Source organism: Passer domesticus, chromosome 14 (assembly GCF_036417665.1).
Source record: "Passer domesticus isolate bPasDom1 chromosome 14, bPasDom1.hap1, whole genome shotgun sequence".
Taxonomy (NCBI): domain Eukaryota; kingdom Metazoa; phylum Chordata; class Aves; order Passeriformes; family Passeridae; genus Passer; species Passer domesticus.
The window spans coordinates 12,108,617-12,129,744 of record NC_087487.1 but is presented as its reverse complement, the minus strand read 5'-3'; the positions used below and the strand labels follow the sequence as shown (position 1 = coordinate 12,129,744).

The 21,128-nt window shown below is 42.6% G+C and overlaps 2 protein-coding genes across 3 annotated transcripts in view; both read left to right on the top strand.

Annotated features, from left to right (window-relative positions):
• The window catches only part of CEMIP (cell migration inducing hyaluronidase 1), a 98,525-nt gene that overhangs the window by 6,468 nt on the left and 70,929 nt on the right, over positions 1–21,128 (top strand). The gene's annotated exons all lie outside the window — the stretch shown is intronic.
• The window catches only part of LOC135280995 (inactive cell surface hyaluronidase CEMIP2-like), a 41,745-nt gene that overhangs the window by 5,099 nt on the left and 15,518 nt on the right, over positions 1–21,128 (top strand). Inside the window, 16 exon segments of the mRNA XM_064389472.1 lie at positions 97–182; positions 1,561–1,630; positions 2,239–2,251; positions 2,254–2,299; positions 2,301–2,346; positions 3,361–3,398; positions 3,400–3,440; positions 4,757–4,886; positions 4,997–5,032; positions 5,500–5,652; positions 5,965–6,011; positions 6,014–6,129; positions 11,125–11,180; positions 11,182–11,299; positions 17,455–17,542; positions 17,545–17,662. Of these exon segments, the coding sequence (XP_064245542.1) occupies positions 97–182; positions 1,561–1,630; positions 2,239–2,251; positions 2,254–2,299; positions 2,301–2,346; positions 3,361–3,398; positions 3,400–3,440; positions 4,757–4,886; positions 4,997–5,032; positions 5,500–5,652; positions 5,965–6,011; positions 6,014–6,129; positions 11,125–11,180; positions 11,182–11,299; positions 17,455–17,542; positions 17,545–17,662 (1,202 nt within the window).

The window sequence follows — 21,128 nt, the reverse complement described above, 5'->3', positions numbered from 1 at the left end:
AGCAGTTTGAGGGGTGACTGCCAGGAAAACAATGAAATCCAGCAGAGCTGTACCTATGGGGACTATAGTGTTTGTGACTCCAGATGTTATGTACAGTTGCAGCCCATCAAGGGGAAATTACAGGATATGATTCCACGAAATGGATTTATTTCAAGTATCCCTCTGTATACAAAAATAACCAAGTAGGTTAATATTAGTTAATCTTGCAGTCTTGCACAGACATAACTGACGTCAACAGGAATTTTGATTGCCTGAGGAGGGAATATAAATGCTGACAGGGATCATTTGAGTACAAAGTTAAGGTTTCTGCAAGATTTAGTAACAAATAGCTGGTATTTTAACTAGCCTGATTTAGTATTTACATTTAAAAGAAGGATTTCTGAATTTATCTTCATAAGACTGTACATCAAAGGAGGCTTGTGCTAAGCCCTTTTGGTCAAATTAGGGTTTAATGCAATATCCCTGAGCATGTCAATTAATATTAAATAGACTGAAATAGTAAAATACCATCTCTGCCCAAGATGATCACTACACGAAAAAAGTGGCCCTGCACCTTCTGAGAATGGAGGAGAAAGAACGTGAATCTCGTTAATATAAATTACTTTGCATGGTGCATTTTAAAGAATATCTTATTTAATTTTGGCAATGTTGCAGTCATAAAAATTCCTAGATTATCCATGCTGATTTGTTGGTTTATCATGTGAGACACACTTATCTTTATGCATCTTTATGTAGATATTTACTCTATGACAATCAAATATTCTCTCTGAGAGCTGAGGGTATTTTTAAATCCAGTGTTCTGCAATTTTCCCTTAATTATGCACGTAATCTTCCTCAGAGTAGTTTTAAGACCCATCCACAGTGATGCACACTGCCTGTAGCTCCAGTCAGCTCCAGGACTGATGGAGGCACCTCTCAGTGACAGGGGGTTAGCAGTGTTTTCATACATGATCTTTATTACTTACTTGCAAAAGATGTTATCCAATGAAATAAGACAACAGATGCTTTTATAGTTATATCTTGCTTCTGTTTGTACCACTCCTGATCTTCCCTCTGAAGAAACACTCCTTACTGGGACAAACATCAACATTTTATCTCCTTAATCTTCTTCTTAATGGGCCACTTGTGGCTTGCAAGAATATGTGGGTTGTTTTTTCATGTAGTAGCTTCATAAATTCATAGAGAATTCTTAACTCCTGCCATTGCCCCTAAAGTTTCAAAAAAAAAGACCAGAAGTTTCACTTTTCAGATATTTTCCAAAGCTTCTTAACTTAAAAATAAAATCCCCAGCCCTTGGATTTCCTTCAGCTGCATTGAGCAGAGCATGGATTTTGTGTTAACGTTCACATATAATTTACAATAGGTTCAGCATGTGGCTCCATAAATGACCATGTCTGACATTACTAGATGGTTTATTTTCCTTAAAGAGTGTCATTAAAAGGTTGTGTGGAGTTTTAAAGTCAATAGGAGAGTTGTGGCTCAAGTCCAGGGCAGTGCTATGAAAATGTATCCCTTCCTGTTTGGTAACTGCTTAGGATCATTTTGATTTTGATTTTTCAGGGCTGTCAGCACATTCTGGATTGCAAATCCAAACAACAACTTAATAGAGAATGCAGCGGCTGGGGCTCAGGTAAAACCATTTAATGGCAGAGATATGCTTTGCCTCCACTTCCCAAATATTCTACACTTGTTTATTGATGTCAAGAGAAATAAGTTTTTAGTAAGACATAGAATTTGGATATGTATTTTTGCAACATTTGTTAAGAACAAATATTTGCCTACACTTCTCCACTGATTTCTCTTACAATTATGCCAGGAAACAGTGTGTAATATCTCTTTGAAAATACTGATTTTTACTAGTAGTTAACAGTTAAATTCTCAAAAAATGTTATATTTTTATATATGAACACATACTCTCTCCTTATTATTATCTCTTAGGTTTACCCAAAACATATTTGTATTTTATATACCTCTACAGACCAGACTGTTTTCTAATAAACCACCTGAATTTCACCCACAATAAATCATTTTTAAAACCCCCGTGTGTGCCCTGGGGACCTACAGTGCATGCCAAAGGCTAAGCTGGGAGGTGTAGGAGTTATGGGCTGCTGTGTGTCCCACAGGTTGGACAGGCTCAGGTTAGAAATCTGGGAGCACAGTGAGAAAAGCTAAAGTGCCAGGGCAGCCTGTGTCCCTGACTGCAGTGCCCCATTCCTCACACCTCCCTTTGTCTTTCAGGATGTTGGGATATGGTGCCCACCAGACAGTCTGAGAGAAAACATCCAGAGGGACAGGCTGAATGCACCCCTGGGAGTGTTTTACAGCAGAGCCCACTCCAGCTCCAAGGCAAGTGATGGTTTTTATCTTTCTGTCAATATAATAGCATGGCATTGACTGTGTGTGCTGCTCTAGGATGCTGGTGGGTGTCTCACATTTTGATAAAAAGTTCTTTTTAACACTGTATCGAGACACAATCTACTTTTGGGGGCCCTGTTTGTTCTGAATATTAAAGAGGGAGCTGAGCAGAGTAGAGGTCCCATTCCAGGAGCTTCAATTGGGTGGCTGTGTTAGAGGGAATGTGTCCAGGCTATGACTACACCTGCTTCTAAGTGAGATTTCAGGACAGACGGGCAGGATTCTCAGCACTGCTGTTGACCACAGTGATGCCAGGATGTAAGGGATGAGGGAAAGTCATTTGTGCCAACAACTGCTCATCACCTCTGGAAAATGAGACCAAAAATTCAAAGGTAGTTCCAAGAAAAACACTTTCCCCCAAATATACTGTTGACATGAAAACATAACCTGTAAGACATAAAAAGCATTTTAAACTTATTTCTCAATATTCTCAATAGAAATTGGTTTTGTTTGCTGTGCTTTGTATATTTTACCTCTTGGTCCATGGCAGCTGCTGCTCTAGCCCAAAGCCTGCAAGTTGGCTGCAGCAGCTCATGTTCTCTTTTGACTGTCGGGGGACTCGTCACTCGTTATTTAAAGCCTTAATCCTTAACAACACTCTTTTTCCAAAAAGTTATCAAGAGCTTGGCAGGGTCCCTTATTGCTTTCTGCAAGGGAGGGAGAGTGGGAGTTCAGAGCCTTGCTTTGGGTCAGCAGAGAGCCCAAGATGCTGATGCAGAACATATGGCAGGGCAGGCTCTGTCCTGGCTCCAGCCTGCTGCATCCTGTGCTAATGTCCTGCTGAGCAGTGCCAGGGGACAGCGAAAGGGAGAGGCAAGGGAGAGCCCTGGCTGCTGCTGCTGCTGTGCCTGCACGCACTGGCTGCCCAGTTCATTGATAAAATCTGTGATCTTTGGTCCCTGTTGAGAGATCTGCTAAAGTAATTGGAGGCGTGTACGTTTCCAGGCTGGTCTGTTTATTGGAAAAGGAGTAAAGACAAGGAAAAGCTGAAGATCCCAGGGAGTATCTCACTGTCCATAATGCCAGGTGAGCACACGCTGCATGGCTCGTGTTTTGGATAGTTGTACTGCAGCTTGGCTCCTGCATTGCATTCAGCAGATCGTTAATGCCTCATTATGGCTGGAGCATCTGCAAAAAACCACAAGCTTTCTCTGATGTGCAGAGGCAACTATTCCATAGCTGTGCACTGGATTGTTTGTGTTACTGCTGGCCAAAAAGGACACCCATGCACTTGGGGTTGTGAGGACTAAGCAGTGAAGCATGTGGAAGGGGATCCAGATCCCATTAGTGCATTAGTGGGTTTGTAAACTCTAATATTTATCACTAATTGCTTAGAAGAACTCACATCTGAAAGGTGATGTAAGAGGCTGCTGAGACTGGTCTGGGATTAATGAGGAAAATGAGTAGCCTCAAAAGTTTCTGTCAGCTGCCTTTTGCAGAGTGGAAGCAGGTAAATTAAGGCCATTTTCTGCCTCACTGCAGTCCTATGGGTCTGCGCGAGGAAGCTGAGAGAAATCAGCTGCTGCTCCTGGTCAAGCCTTGGCTTTTTCTCTCCTCCATCATACCCTATCAATATGATGTTCCCATAATGCTGAAGGGATGACTGTGTGTCCCTTGTCACACCCCTGCCAGGGCCACCCCCTCAGGCACCAAGGAGACACGTGCCTTTGTACCCCAGTGGAAGAAGTAGGAGGTGAAGGTAGAAAAAGTAATGGTAATTTTTCCCCCAAACATAGCACAAATCTACCATTAACAGCCACTGTGGTAAGAAATAGCCTGGGAGCAATTTAGATGCACCCAGTTCCCAGGGAGAATCTTTTTGCTTTTGGCAGCTTCTCTTTCAGCAGCCACAGAAGCATCTGGGGGTTTGGGCTGTACATGCACGGACAGCAGCTCCAATTACTCTGTTAGCTTTGCTGAATGAGATTCCTGAAAGTGGCTAATTGATTTTCCAGCACCAACAGAGGGATTCTCAATGGGGCCTGTAAGGACATCTACAAAAGGATCTGAGTGACTTGGGAAAAATGTTTTCTGTGCCTCTACACCACATTGAATCAAATTAAGGAGTAGCTGTGGGCCCACTGGTGTCTAGTGAGAAATCACCTGTTCACTTCACCTGGGCCAGAATTTCATCCTTATGAATGTTACTTGTTTTCTGCTTTACACCAAAGCTCAAAAGTGAAATCAGGCTAATATCCTGACTCTGATTCAGGACATATCACCTCTTTACAACTATCATGCCAGTAACTGGAAGAAAAAAAAGATCTACAGGGCATTACTGCCTCTGTCTGAAGTTGATTCCTGTGTCCCTTGTGCTGCATTAACTAAGATTCTTTCTTTGGGTTTTGCCCACATCAAGATGCTGATCCTGAAAAGCCACGAGTTCCTGCCATTCATGGTCTTATTGCTCTTAAAAATAATGACCACAGGGCCTGGGGCAGGGGTGATGACGACATTTTCTGCAGCTCAGGGTAGGTTACTGTTAGATCATTCCCCTCACAACAGGCATAAATAGGTCTGTAGGCCAAATTCACTGCAAACATTACTCATCATTTACACCCTTGTGTTTCCTTTGTCCCAGGTTTTCAGACAATGGAATTGGACTCACTCTGGCAAGGTAATTTCTTAAAATGGGTCTTCTATCCATTTTTTCCCCAGTGTAACGTGCTCAAGAATGGAAACAGACATTCCCCTGCTAATTACTGTAAGACAGGGGGAAAGCTTACATTTCCCCTCTGGACCACATCAACTCTTCCCTGGGCAGCCATAAATACAAGAGGAAATTTGGCCTTTCATTTTTTTTTGCCTCAGCATGCCTGGGGAATACACGATAATTGCTGAATATTTCCTGCTGAACAGGAGGTCCTGGACAGGAGGTCCTGCTGCTCAAGCACAAAGCCACCTTGTCACGAACTTGCTGGTTTCTAAGCATACTTTAGAGCAGGCTGTTATAGAGCTGCATGCACCTTTTTCCAAATTAAAGACACAAATTCTACTGTGGTAGGATGTGTCTGTGGTGTAATTAAAAGTGTTAGTAAATTAATTGGTGTGCTGCATATTTACATGGTGTTTCTTTGCCTGCAGTGATGGGACTTTCCCAACAGACAGCAGCTCCAGCCTGGAGGTTACATGTTCCATTTTTGTTGGAGAAAGCAGCAACTTTGGCTCCCAGGGAGGCCAAAACAGCTACTGGGGAAAAGGGGCAAATGGAGAACACAGAACACAGACCAGAAACAAGTGAGTTATTCTTCTGCCATTTCTTCTTGGCGTTAGCTTAAGGTAGAGGAAAAGCCCCAGGAATTAATGTGGCTACCAATGAGTAATTTATACCAGGTGCTTAAATTATTGTTCAGGCCAGAAATAATAAGCATCCAAATAAACTGACTCTTCAGGCCAACAGCTTGAGAGCATTCTTGACTGAATGTGTTTGAATTAGTTTTCTCCTTGGTTTATTAGTCAGTGGAGATTAGAGAATCTGATTTATGCCAAATGGCTCTTGTGTGGTGCTTCAGTGGTGCACACCAAGGTGCTTGTGTTTAAATCTCCTAGGACATTTCCTATCCATGGATTCCAGATTTATGATGGGTCTGTCAGGATGGGAAGAAGTTCACCCTGACTGTTCACAGATACTCAAGTGCCATAAGGTTCTTCATGAAAAATCCCTGGCAGATGAGCCCTCAGAACAATGTGTCACAGATCCTGATGGAGAAAAGTGTGAGTGAGAGAAGCAGAAATGTTTGCTGTTAGATGTGATAGGTTTTGAAGTTTTTAGCAGTGGTGAGAGATCTATCCTGGAGCAGGATTTCCAAGCAGAGGTGTTACACTGGTGCACGCCACCAATTAATTTTGAAACCCTTTTCTTCTTAGTAAGGAAGGTTATTTATAAGCAAGTAAAATTTGGTATCTTATGCCTGGGCAGACATACACAAAGGAATCTGCACTGGAGAAAGGTTTCACCTTATAATCAGAACACCCAGAACAGCCTTAGGTAGTGCAGCATTGCCAGCGGCTGAGGACCTGGCAAGGACCTGGTCTCAGAGGCTGAGAGGGTCACACAGAAGATATCAGGAGCCAATAAGCTGCAAAACAATTCTACAGAAATAGCAAATGCACCGAGAAGCAAAGCCATGACCCAGTTTCTGAGATCAGCTGTGAAATTCCTGTTGTGCACAACAGGGACTTCCCTTGAACTGTGACAACAAAATGGGGCTCTGTATCTCTGCCTTGGCAGAAGCTGGAGAATGCTGAGCAATTCCAGTCCTTGTCCTGGATTCCTGTAGGGTTCATGACCCTGGACACTTGGCTTTGGAAATGATGGATTGCACCTGGCTCTCTCCAGGAATCATGACCTCCTTGGCTTTTTTCAAACAAGGTCCATAGTTGTTAGGATGTCCATGAACTGTAGTAACTTTGGCTTGAGGTTTGGCTTTACCTTAAGCAAAATTTCCATTGCTCTGAGATTGACCAACATCACTCCCTCTGGCAAGCAGAGAGTTTATCTGTCCCCTCTCTGGTACACTTCACACCAATAACCAGGGGGTATTTAATGAAAGGATGTTGATTGCAGTCACTTGACTGCTCCCCTGGGTAAAAAACATGGTCTCTGTGCATTTCTGTGAGAAGATCTTAATTTCCTTGGATGCTTTATGGACCTTTGGAACAAGAATAAGGGGTAATTTGCTGTTCCTTCTTCATGTGTTCCCTTGGGGAAATGGTTATAAGATGGTCATGGGGAACATTAACAAGAAAATCAACATGAAACAGGGGAGGGGAGCTTAGAGAAAAAGTGTTTGATCAGTGAAGTGGAAGAGAGTGGAAAATTTCCTCCAGTAAAGGCTGTAGGACTGTCCACCAGAATGGTTTCAGACAGGTGATATCTATGCACATTGGCAAAGGGTTGATTATACCTTGAATGGCTGAAACTGCAACTCTTTAATGCAGTTACAACATTTGGGGCCAATGAGCCTGCTGAATATGCAGCATTGTCTGTTTGGCCTCAATAATTATTTACTATTTGTATATTTCCAAGAAAATACCAACTTCTGAAGCTGGTACTTTGCCAACTTAAAAACCATGTATGTTTGTAAGCACCTGCATCCCAGCAGTTTTCACTTTGATTCTATTTTATCTGGATTGAACCCAGCTGTGCTACATCTGATTTTATACTTGTAGAATCACAGCCAGTTTATTTTTTGTTGTTGCTGCTCATTGCTATATGGGGTAATATATCTTTGCCTAGTTAAGATAGAGCCTGTCAACCATTTTAATTAATTTTCCATCTTCAGGCTTCTTAGTTTTATTAGCCATTTTATTAGTTTTTAAAGGATGGCTAAGTACTAATTCCCTAAAGTACAATCATTTTACTGTTGTTCTTTAAGAAGAAATTAAGCATTACTGCAAGTTGTACAGTGATGACAAAACTATTAGTCATGCTGAAGGATAATTGTATAATTAATCAGACTAATCAGCAGATTTGTTAGACAACAAAATAATAAAGCCAGTCAGGTCTTGTTTAATTCCAGCATAAAAATAACAGTGAAGCAGAACAGAAGACCTAAATGCTACACTCCACACAAAGGATTCTAATTGTCTATCCACTGACAAAGCTGAATCTCACATATTATCTATGCATTTATCCATTGCAATATTATTGCTGGGCTGGTTTGTTTGTTTTGAGAAGAGCGCTTTTAAAAAGCTATTTCAAAGCAGTGGGAGCAGCAGTTGGCTGTAACCCAGCTGAGGGGTGACTGATGCTGTGGCCTCCTCTGTCTCTGTCAGTCAGCAGGATCAAGGAAGATGCCCCAGCCTAGAACCAAGCCATGTCCACACACAGGTGCTTAATAAGACCTGACATATTTCTTTTTAGTGATAAAACAGCCACCCATTGATCCCTCTGTCCCTCTGGGGCACAGAGTGAGGTGAGGAGCAGGAACAACCACCTGCAACAGGTGCAGAACCCCCAAATTGCCCCAGCTCACATCCACTGCTAAATGTCCCTCTGGTCACCGTGTCCCTGCCGCCAGGAGTTTAGGGTGGGCTCCATCCTATCCCACTCCTACCTGTGCCAACCCTACCTCATCTCAGGAATTGCTTCTGCCAAAGGAATCCCCGTGGTCTGTGTTGGGTGGGTTTGTGGTGCCCAGGGGAGCACAGGGGCTGTACTGACCCCTGGCCATGGACGAGCAACAGCCATGGGATTGCAGTCCAGCCTGGCTGAGGGATGGGCACCTCCTAATGTTGACTTTGCTATGTTTAGCCTGTGTTGTTTTAGTGCTGGGTTTCTGTGTCAAAGCACACATTTGCAAACAGCTCATGATGGGAAAAAGAAAAGCAGACAGTTAGTCGAAGTCTGTTATTTCCTGAAATAGAGAGGAGAAAAAAAACAGTCCCAACCCTAAAGAGACTCCTGACCAAAGGGAACTTGGCAGGGAAAGGGTTTGCATCACTCCAGCAGAGGAAAAGCCATGGGGACAGAGACCTTGGGTGGTAAATGAGAGGAAGATTCCCACTGGATGGAAATGGTTCTATTAAGATGATAGCAGTGATACAGTGAGATCTTTTGTTGGCAGCTTGGGCAAACACTTGAATGTTACAAGAAGTCACTAATTAATACAATGATTTCCAGCACCTTATTATTTTTTAACATAGAAAGTGCAGTCGTCAGGGTTCCCTGAAGGTGTGTTAGGTGTGCTGCCTTTGGGCAGGTTGAGTTAGCACATTCTTAAGAGATTACAAACAGAACACTGCCAGGCCTCAGACAGGTAACTCAAGTATCCTTTATACTGTGTCACTCAGAGGTGGCCACACCCAGTGAAAATTAGGTGTCTGAATAGCAGTGTGCTATCCAGACATGACCTGTCTCTGCACCTTCTTCTAGCTCCTTCCTGGCTCCATGTGAACCAACCTGAGGAGCAGAGTCTTTGTTCCTGTGTGTTCACTTAGGAAAAACTGCACACTGCCACAGCTGTAACTGCAAACTCAGTTGCACTCCTGTCCCACAGTGTACCAAAGTAAGGTAACCTTGAGGCTTATACAAGAAGTGACACTGCTCATTAAAATTTCCACTTTAATTCTGACTTTCAGACTTTTTAGAGGAGAACGTTAGAGATAAGAGCAAAATTAGCACCCAAACTGTCTGCTGCTGGATGGAAACACCGAGAGTGTTGATCAAGTGTAAGATGTACTGGCTGTACCTTCCTCTGGTTTGAAGTGCAGCTGGCTTTGTTCTCCTCCCCAGTGCAGTGCCTGTTTTCATATGCAGCTCCAGAAGTGCCATCACTGAGTATTTGTAATGGAGCTTTGAGCTGCTGCACAGTGTTTACATTTTTTAATATCTCATCTTTTATAAATTAAAACTCAAGAGAAAAAGAAAACAACCAACAGCTTTTGGGATCCTCCTAGGCCAAGGCCAAGTAGCCTTTTGGGGAAAACTTCCTGTGGTGCAGCGAGAAAAGTTCTGAAAACCTCAGAAATGCACCTTAAATTTCCAGGTGTTTGAGCCTCCTTTAAAGGAGACTGCCTCAAGTATTTGTTTATGAGATTCATACTCAGACAAGAAGGTGGCAGAAAATGGTTCTAGGCTTTAATTTCACTTTAAAGGAATAAAGACTTTTATTCTGCAAGCAGTTGTTGCTGCAGGGGTTGGGTTTTTTAAGGCGATGGACTTCCCATCCAACTCAGAGTCACAATAACTCTCCTATTCTCCTAAGCCCTTCTGTTTATTATTGTTAAAATGAAGCCTTTAAAGCCCTTAATAAACTTTCAGCCTAGTTCTGCTGACCCGAATTCTTACTCATGTGCACAGTCCAGTTGAAATGAGTTGGGCTAAATGGAACAAATGACACTCCTTTGGGTTGGCACAATCCCATGGTTATTCCTGCTGTCTGCTTTTATATTCATTGCTGCCGGATTCATTCACAGTGCTTGACCTGGAGTAATTATTTTCTTGATTACTTCGGAACTTAATCTTCACACCCTGTAATAGTTTCATCTGCAGACATTAAAATATTCCATGCTTTTTTTGCTGAACATCTGCAGTTTCCTTGCTTTGATGTATTTTCATATCAGGACAGATATTTTTACTTAGCTACTGAAAAATCTTGAGAGCAGAGCTATGCACAATGAGGATAATGCTTCTTCCTGTTATTTCTCTTGCTTAAAAAATGAAAAAAATCATGGAATATATTAGAATGAGCATGAGATCCAATTCTGAGAATTTAAAACTGTGATAAGTTTTATGGGAGTTTAGGAAGAATAATTAGAAAAAAAATGGCACTGACAGAACCACTTAAAAGGGACATTGAAAAGATATGAGAAAATTCCCAAAATAGCTAGGGGTTTTTTTTCCTTTATTAACAGCTGTGATGTTCCTCAGTAAATTTCATAATCATCCAGTATTTTCCTACATTCTCAGTCTTCTTTTGCCACTGTTCAGTTTATTACTGTGGGATTTCAAGCAACACATGGTGGTGTGGGTGCACTTCAAAGAACCAAAAGTCTAATTTTTGTGGAAATATCTCCTGGGATTAAGAAATGAGAGGGAGAACCAACATGGCTGGCATATTTTCTAAACAGAAGAGGCAAAACAAAACTCTGCTCAGACAATGGATCTTCCTAGTTCCAACTCTATCACTGTCAAAACAGAGTTTTGAAAGGCTGAGTCCTCACTTTGAGCTAAGCAGTGATTTTTCACCTTATTTTCTCCCCTAGGTTGGACTGAAAGTGTTTTTTGGCAGACCAGGCCAGTGGTTTGGAAACAATGACAATGGAAATGTGCATCTTCCATGATGTGGATGGCTGGGTGACAGGGCACCCAGACACTCTGGAGGCAGAGCAGAGAAGCCCCTGCTGCTGGAATGGGCTGATCTCTCCTGGGAGCTCACAGGTAACAGGACAGCCCAGCCAGCACCAGACACTCTGGTGAGGGGGAGGCAGTGAAGCTGCTCAGCACTTCTCACACCAAGGGTGAACGATAAATCTGGTATGGTTTTGCTGCAAGCTGAAATCCAGCTGGGGGAAAGTTTGGTGTTTTCTTGTTCCAGGCATTTGTCCACACTACCATGGGGCTCTAGTGGGCTGTTCTGGTGAATCACGTTTCAGCCATGGAAGGTGTTGCTTCTCTGGTACATCCTGCTTGTGTTCAGGGTGGTTGAGATGCAAACTCACACCAATTTCTCATTTCCCATGCAGAAATCACAGGCTGAGAGATGGCCTTAGACCTTGCCAGCAGAGAATGCCACAGTCAAACACAGAGTATGTGTCTCCTTAAGCTAAAAGAGCTGGATGCATTTGCTGTAGTTGCACAGCAGAGAGCAGGAGTTGCTATTTAAGTATCTAAACAGTGGAATAAAAAACCCTGGTGTGTTTTGGCTGGGCAGAAGCAGGATTGGGCTCCTATGAAACAGATCCTTTGAAATAGGGTTTTGTCCTTGGCACTTAGTTTGGCTCTGTGTCTCTAGAGCATAATTGTCCCTGCTCTGGCAACCTAACAGTTAAATTCAGAGTTGCAAACAAGTAGACATTTATATTTTTATTTCTATTAATATCCTCCTGGTTATGGCACTCTACATGGTGAGACAGTTTTTCCACCATAGAAAATTTCCTTGGCTAGGTTTAGGCAAGCATAAACATTTACTTCTCTGGGATCCATTACTTACCAGCATTTTTCAACTAATAAGCATCCAGCAGGATGAGTAAAGGTCATATTAAATGCCTCACTTTATGGGTTTTGGGGAGGGAAATATATGTATGTGCAGGGTAGAAGAAATTTGTCTCGTGCCGCAGGGTTTGATTAATTTGAAGAGGATAACTCTTAGAATATTTCAGCCTCACTCTGATTCTCAGCACCCTTTCTAACTGATGGCTTGTTTCTCTGCTAAATTCTGAGTGTCATACTTCAGAGCAAAAGCCCAAAAGAGTGAATCCAATTATGGAGAAAGATGGTTTGCTTTGATCTTAACAACTTTATTACAAAATTTGTTTTCTGTTCCTTTTCATGTAGCTCTGGTAGACAAGAACTTGTGTTCTCCCCTAGTGCAAGCAGGTGAAAATATCCTTTCAGCTGAAGGAAAGAGTGACTCCTGTGTTACTGCTGAATGGAGCCCAAGATAGTCAGTCTAGGGATGGGCTACTTGGCATGGAAAACTGAGATCCAAGTCCTTCAGCTAACATTGCAGGCAAATCCTTTCTGAGCTAAGTGCCTGGAGTACAGTTAATTCCTTTCTGCTTGGTTTCTTTCATTCCCATTTCATGCTCCTCTTCTCCTGGATGTAATTCGCCCAAGAAAGGAAACGCCTGGGGAAAAACAATTCCTCTGGCAGTGCTTCTAGATCAAAAAATCCTGGGGATGGGCTTTCCTGAGGCTGTTTTAATCTGGCAGCTCAGGCTGACATTCCCACCCTCTGTGGCTGGTTCATGGGGCTTCCCCCTCAGTGTCTCCAAGGAGCATCAATTCTCATTCCCCTGTGGTGTCCAGGGGCTTCCTTCAGCAGGGAGCACTCAGTAATGCCTTAGTTTGGTTTGGGGAGCACCTTAAAATCAAGAAATTCACTAAGCAAGAGCTAGCAGGTCTTCCAATCCTCCCTGTTTGGTTCTGGAGTCTGCAGGGTTGTTGCTGTCCAAACAGGACCAACCTTTAATGACAGCTCTTTAATGACAGCTGAAACTCTCATGCTGTAATGTAAATAAAGCAAGGCTTATTTGAAGGAGGAACACTAAACAGAGGGAAAGTCACAGGGAAATCACAGGAGCTGTCAGCACCACATCTTCTGGCAGTCTCTGAGTCACTCAGACTTCATCATCGGGGCACCAAGGCCCTTGGTGTGCCATCAACCTGATTTTCAGCTGTTGCACAGGCCAGTAAAGGAATAAAAATGTAGGGAGAGGCTTCACAGTTCTCCCCATGGAGGTGTGTGAGATTTCCAGTGGCATGGAACTGGAGACTCCTTGACACCTGCAGTACTTGTTACAATGTACATGAGATTCCTAAACCTTTTCTGATTTATATATAAATTCTAAGACAAGTGGCTTGGTTTCCACTGGGCAGTTGAAGCTGTGCATTTACTGTTTTCCTGCAGACTTCACAGCAGCACATCGTGGGAGGCTGTGAAACTTCTCTTTTTCGGTATTAATCTTTATTAAAATAAGCAGAGTTTTTGGCAGTACGTGCTGTTTTCTTTTATAAGCTTAAAAAGGTGTTAGAAAGTCATAAGAGACTGCCACACAGCCAAATTAGTGTCAGTTGTGAATTAAAAAAAAAAAATAAAAATGGATGCCTTGCAATTCTAAAATACTGTAGGAAATGCTGTTGATTTTACACCTGTTCACTCAGTCACTCCTTCATGACCCTTGGCTGAAATAGAAATTATTCCATTTTTGTTAACTCTGTTCTTGCAGTGAATGGTTGCACTTGTGCTGATCCTTCATCTCTGGGTTTCACACCTTCAGCTGGTTCTGTGGGCTCAGTGCTTCTGCAGCTACCTTTGATGCTCTTTAAATGCAAAGCAAGCAAGAGATGCAGGAGGTGGTGAGCAGTGGTTTTCCAGCCACAGGAAACTGCACAGCTCCAGGATATCTGTGGTGCTTGAGGATTATCAGCACCTCACACTGGGAAAAAGGAAAAGCCTGTGAGGTGTTTTTCAGTTCATGGTGTCTGTGTTTGGATAAAGAGGTTTAGTTTGAGTCTCTGATGCACATCAGTTGAAAATCAAAGTAGTTTTTCTGACGCCAGTGACAGAATCAGCAGCGTGACTTAGAGAAAGCTACATTTTTTTTTCTTCAAGAATTTTAAAGCCTTCACTTGGAAATTTCATCAAGAAAATGTTTTTCCCTAAGACATTAACATTGTTTTGAACAGTCAGTCAACCAGAAAGGGAGAAGGTATGTTTTGATCTTTTCATTTTTAAGGTTTTTTGCCCCAACATGACAGCTGACAGCATGAGAGGACAAAAACAAGAGTAATGAAACAAGAAAGCAAGAAAACCTTTCCTCAGAAATCAAGATTGTAATTTCCAATACTTGGCATTTTGCTTATCTTCATACTCGCTCTCTCAGTTGAATAGCAGATCCCCCTGAATTGTAAAGAACTTATCTTCTCAGTTTCACAATCTACTTGGGAAAATTGCTGTGTAAGCATGGGGGAATCTGACACATCTCTTCAGCATGAAGTATCAAGTAGCTAAAATAACAACTATGTCCATTAAACCACCCATGCAATTAGAAGGCTCACATTTTATAATGTTTTAACCAGTTCTTCTTCTCCTGCCACATTAATCTGTCACCATTTCTCTTATTTTTAAAGTCTCTTTGTGACCTATTTCTTTTAAAAATTTTGGTAGAATAAAAATTATGGAGGTGGTTCTAAGGAAGATGGATTTTTCATTCTAGAAAGTGGATGAATTTTTCATTCCTGCTGACTGAGTGATGTTCCACATGGGCAAAACAGTCTCTTCACACAGGATCTAAATTTCTTCATCAGGGCTGTTACCTCCTTTAGTAAGAAACATGTTTAAAGATCTATTAGATATACTTTTGTATTTCTAGGGGAGGGGAAATCACACTCTTGCTGCTTTGCAGCCCTGGAGAGCATTCACTCAGCGGCCACTGTCACTGCAGGAGACCAAATGACACTCTACAAGTCATTTACAAGTAAATTTACAAACATTTCTACAATGCATATGTGGCATTTTCCTTGCTCTGGTTATGGCCATTTCATTCTCCAAACAGCTGTCATCACTATCCTTAATGTCAGACCTGTGACTTGGTCCCTACACACCTGGAGGAAAATGCTAGCAACAAGTCTCTGACCTCCTTTCCTCATCACCTCATTGAAGCATTCTGTGAACTGTTCCAGCACTTCTTTGGATTCATTTATAAAAGCAAGCAGCTTAAGCCATGCATAGCTCTCTCACTCCTTTTTTTTTTCTTCTTCTTTTTTTCCTTTTTTTTTTTTTTTTTTTTTAATCTTTACACAAATAGCTTGAAGCACATAGGAATCTTTTGTTCTTGGTAACCTGTAATCTAGGAATCTTTGGGGCTCATTGAATGCATCTCATTCCTTTCTTGGCTTTTCATTGGTGCATTTAATTTTGTAGTAAGTGCAATATAAGTGTTCATTCCAACTGGTTTTCATTAGAAAATGCTGTTTGGATTGAGAACAATTAATATACTGATTTCAGGTCGGAATGTACCTGATGGATCCCCTGCTCCGACCTCAGCACTATCCCATCCTGATGGGGCCAAGTGAGATTGAAATGAGGGTTATTGTGCTGTGTGTTATTGGCTTTCCAACCATGGTTTGAATGTGAATGCAAAATAGATCTTTCTACTTGGTTTCCTAGATAAAAAAAGGCTTTTTTACCAGACTGTAAAATAATTTAGTCTTTCTTGATCCATCAAGAATGAGCAAATGTGTTACTGCCCAGAGATGTTTTTTGGAGTGAATTACTTGATCAATAGTTTCAGCCATCAGGAAAAAATTACGTTAATGTCATTCTGGGATCCACTTTAATCTTCCAGTATCTGCAGATACCCCTCAGAATAGCTTCTCATCACTGAAGTGTAATGGTGTGAAAGGAGGAGTGGACTGAGTATCTGAGAAACTTTCACAACCACTTTTGGACTGTTCCTTTGGCATGAGATCCAAATGTTTAATTTAATCATTCAGCATGAGGCTGCTGGCTCCAAGGATGAGAGGAGGGATAGGCAAAAGTGGTACATCTATTGGAGATCCTTAAGAGCTGAAAATCAACACTAGGAGCAGACATGATCCTTCTGAGCATGAAACTGGAGCTAGGGCTGAACTCACTTGAATCCCTAACTAAAATAATACAAACCCACACACAAACCAAGTAGAGATAGCTGGTTTTGCAGAGCTTTCAGTTTCTGGAGACAATAGGAGGATAAGCAGATCTGGAGATGTGAGTGCCCTGCATTAGCAGGCAGATATCCTGATAGATGGAATCTTAACCTCTCTGCTAGTCTTGGCTGCACTCGTATCCTTGCGAAATTAAAATCTGATAAGAAACTACTGCTTCCATTTAGATCTACCTCAAAGACACAAATTGAGTTTAAAAATAATTTTGATGGATGGATGCTCATGTAGAAGCTTAGACATTTGTGAGCTACCATGGATTTCTATGTTGGATGTTTTAAGTTCTTGATGCAAAGAGTGTTATTCTACACTGTAGGAGAGTGAAGGCAGCAGGATTATAGATGTCCTCATCTGTCCTTTGTGCATCTGAAACCCTTCAGGGAACATGACAAGCTGCCTGAAACAGCCCTGCATGCAGAGACAGATTTGTATGAGTAGCTGTGCATCTTCTTTTTGCACTGGAATTTCACATGGTGGAAAGCAGGGCAGTGTCATGCATTCAGCCTTAAAAATGATGTTTGCTTCACAAATTTGCCTTTGAGTGATGGCAGGGCAGAAAAAGCACACAGCTGGATTGTGGTTTTGTAGGTGTTCTCTAGAGTTGAGCTCCAGGTCAGAGGCATCTCTTGGTTGGTCCCTGCAAGAGAGCTTTGCTGAAGCCTTGGACTTTGGTATTTAGTCTATAAGGTCATACAGTCAGGACATCAAGTTTTAGCCCCCAGAATTTCAGCCTAGTCTGCTACTTGAGAGCCAGGATGTGGATTCTATTAGATAACTGGGCCTAGTCCAAATCCCATTGAAATAACTTCAGTTTTCTGTATTTTCAATGGAATAAGCCTGTTTTTAAAGTGCAGTTATTTGAATTCATAAAAAAAGAGTTATTTTGTGATGCTTCCTTGATTACCCTTCTCCCTAAAGATTTTGAATAATGGACATATTTATGGCACAGCACATCTCATATCTCACTTCATGGTGTCCCCATGGATGGCTGCAGATGCTATTTCTGGTTTACCTTTTTATTTGAACTGGAAACGTTTCAGTGACTTTCCAAATGTCCTGAACTCTTCACTGGCAGAAATCATTTACAGGCAATGATGATCAAATGCACATGTTACGGCTGCGCCTGGCTGGTTTAATAGACATGTTTGTCATTTTCCTTTCACCCTCAGCTTTGCATCCAGGCCAGATGCCCCAAGAACCTGACCTTGCCCACTGCCAGAGCAGCATTCCCTTCCCATCCCCTGTGGCTGCGAGGCGTGAGCGGGGAGCTGTGTGCCAGCAGTGCCAGCCTGTGGTCATGCTCCAGCAGGATTAAATCCTCCAGTGGGATGGCAGAGCACCTGAAAACATCATCCTGGACCCCAGCAACTTCAACAGGTATTGATAGAAAATGTTCTGTTTTCCAAAGGTCTGCAGCCTTTTGACGGTCTCAGCAACTTCTGAGTGTGGAAGCAAGGTTTTAAAGCTTGACACTAACTGATGCACAGACATGCTTCTGCTTTCACTCTAGTCCAGCTTTTTTGATGTGCAGAGAGGTTTCTCTTTCCAGAAAGTTTTGAAATAGAATCCAAGTAAGTCCTGGCGTGCTGTCCCTGAAATCCCTCCAGAAGAGCTCTGGCTCTCGTTCATTTATTTGTACTAGTCGCTGCACACATAATTTATCTCCCAGATATATATAAAGTGCAGAAATGCATCAGAATGTGCACAAAACTTTGCATCTTCTGTAACCCAAACAGCACTGGAATTATTGTGTTTTTCTAACTAAAGGTTTAAAATGCTAGGTCTCAGCACAGCAAGATTGCAGGCTATGCTGTATTTATTTCCCATGTTGTCTTTGCATTGTATAAAGACAGGGTATATCCACTTTAGATGCTGCTTTTTCCCTTGCAATTTTCTTCATTTTGCTTAATTTCATTTATGGTTTTTAGTGCTGTTCTTACTTTAGTGAAATTACTTGTGCTTTGCACTGGTTCCACTGTTAGGAGAGAGTCCTGCACCCCAGCCAGCTCAGCAGGGGTGGGCACTGCCATGGTGCACAGAGGAGATGCTGCAAGGGATGAGCACCACGAGACAGCCTGGCCATCACCTTGGCCTCTGCAGTCTGAGTCCTCAGTTATTGTTAAAAACACACTGTGGTATAAAAACAGAGGTTTGCGAGTGAAACCTGATGTGCTTACACACAACAGAGGCTCAGGTTGCCACAGCAGGTTTGAGATAGTTGGCATGAAAGAAGGCAGAGGCACTGGGGACGTGAAGCAGCATGTTCTGCTGGTAAACCTGGAGGGCTCCCAAGTCCCTCCAGTATTATCCAAACCCCACACCCATCTGCTGCTCTCTGGCAAAGTGTCCCTGCTGTGGCTTTGGGTAGGACAGTTTTGGCCAAAATTTGAGTTTTATTTAGTTCCCCTGACCTTTGGAGCTGAAAAAAATTCTAAAGATCTTGTCCTTTGATGTCATTATGAAGACCCATGGGAATGCACCTGAGAAGGACAGTGTTTCCTCTTTACACATGCCCATTCCAGAGTGACACACACCTGGGCCTCCTGATCCTGTAGGGGCATGACTGATCCTGCATGCTCAGTGTCTGGACACTCCTGTCACAGGGGAAGTATTGGAATTAAATCACTTTTTTTTCTGTATTAATATATCTTTGTGCACTTTAAGGAAGAGGAAAACCTACTAGTTGCTCATGGACAACCTGAGTTTTGCAATTTTTATCTGTCTTAAATGGTGAGCTGTCTCCTTGCTATTGCTGAGCTAAATCCTCTACCAAGTCACTGATGGCCAGCTCACACTTGCCAAAGCTTTGGCCCACAGTCTTCAGGCATGAATTTAAATTTGAAGGCAGCACCAGGGCTTTGGTAAAGTTGAGCTTTAACTTTAGCTCTTGTTAAAGCATCAATTTAACTACATTTTACTACTGAAAACCGCAATGTGGTTGTGGTTCCTTTTGTCTTGTACAAAACCAGTTATTTGAACTGGGCAAAGGTTTGTAGAGTTTTCTGACCCAGAAATTGTTGGCAAGGTAGCTGTTTTGGAGAATCATAAGCAAGAAATAATCTGTAACAAGGGAAAACCACAATTTGACTTCATTTCATTTAGAGCATCTTGCTAAGAAATAATTGGGAATGAATAGTGTGGCTGCTCTGTCTACACCTCAAGTATGCTGGATGCTCACTAGTGTGGGACTTAAGGCTGATGCAATAGTGAAATCTCCAGACTGCATGGAAAAACATGGAGAAATGAAATTTCCGTGGAAGGGTGAAGGAACTAAGGAGAAAAAGTGGTTTTAGGAGTTTGAAGGAAAGCAAGTGCCTGCCTAAGCAATTTCATGTATGACCTCTACTAAGCTTTGTATTCCAATGATTTCTGGAATGAAAGAAATCTGAGATTGTGGAGCCCAGAGTAATCAGAAATAGAAAAACAGACTTTTACCTGTCTCAAGTGGCTTTATGTTTTATCTGCTCTTTTAAAGTTCAAAATACTGCATAACCTCCAAAAAATGTTCTCTTAATATAGTAGCATCTGTGCCAAACATGAGATGCAAATGAAATCACATTTGGATGAACTTTAACAGCAATCTTCTAGGGTTAATAATTTCAGGAATAACCAGAGAGAACAGTTAAAGTGTTTTCAGCCCAGTCACTGTAAGATGATGGGTGGCTTATCCAGGATGCTGCCTTTGCAGGCTGCCCTCACACTTCCAGAGTGATCTGCACTGGGCTGGCTAAAGGAAGGTCAGAGGGGAAATAAAGAATTTGACAGGGAGATGTGTACCAGGATTTGGATCTCATTAATGTTGCATACTCACATGGTGAACACTTTTCCTGCATCTGAGAAATGGTAGAAAGACCCAGCAGATCTTGTGCCAGTCCAGACATCTGTTGAAGGCTGGAACACCCAGATTCCTGGGGTGGGCAGGAGCTGGTGGGGATGGATTCACATGACTCAGCTGAAATTGGCAGCGCTGTGAGCTGTGAATCCTGTCCAGTGAGCTCAGAGGCACCGCTCGGGTTTGCTCAGGGAGGAGGACACCAGTTACAGCACAGCCAGCAGATCTTTATCCTTGTTGTACCCTTCCTTCCTTCCTTCCTTCCTTCCTTCCTTCCTTCCTTCCTTCCTTCCTTCCTTCCTTCCTTCCTTCCTTCCTTCCTTCCTTCCTTCCTTCCTTCCTTCCTTCCTTCCTTCCTTCCTTCCTTCCTTCCTTCCTTCCTTCCTTCCTTCCTTCCTTCCTTCCTTCCTTCCTTCCTTCCTTCCTTCCTTCCTTCCTTCCTTCCTTCCTTCCTTCCTTCCTTCCTTCCTTCCTTCCTTCCTTCCTTCCTTCCTTCCTTCCTTCCTTCCTTCCTTCCTTCCTTCCTTCCTTCCTTCCTTCCTTCCTTCCTTCCTTCCTTCCTTCCTCCCTCCCTCCCTCCCTCCCTCCCTCCCTCCCTCCCTCCCTCCCTCCCTCCCTCCCTCCCTCCTTCTGCAGTACTTCCTCTGCCTTCCTCTTCCTCCCACTGATTCAAACCAAGTTTAGAGTGATCCTTCAGTTTCTTGGCCTCCATCAAACTAGAATTCCAGTGTCTCCATGTGCTGCAAAGAGGCTGCTCCTTGCCTCCCAGGGAGAGATGGGTGGTTTGTGTCTGTCAGGGGATCTGTGTCTCTCACTGACTGATGGGCACACACAAAGCCCTGGTGGAGACCTGCAGGTTGTGTTTTCAGGCTGCTGGGGAACATTGCAGGCTCAGCAGAAATGCCTGATTAAGCTACAGATAAGAGTTGTGTGTCTCATGCCTGGGAGTTTCTGTGTGAGGATGAGCAGGAGGATGGGTATTGATGCTGCTGGAAAGGGGTGGTGTAGGGC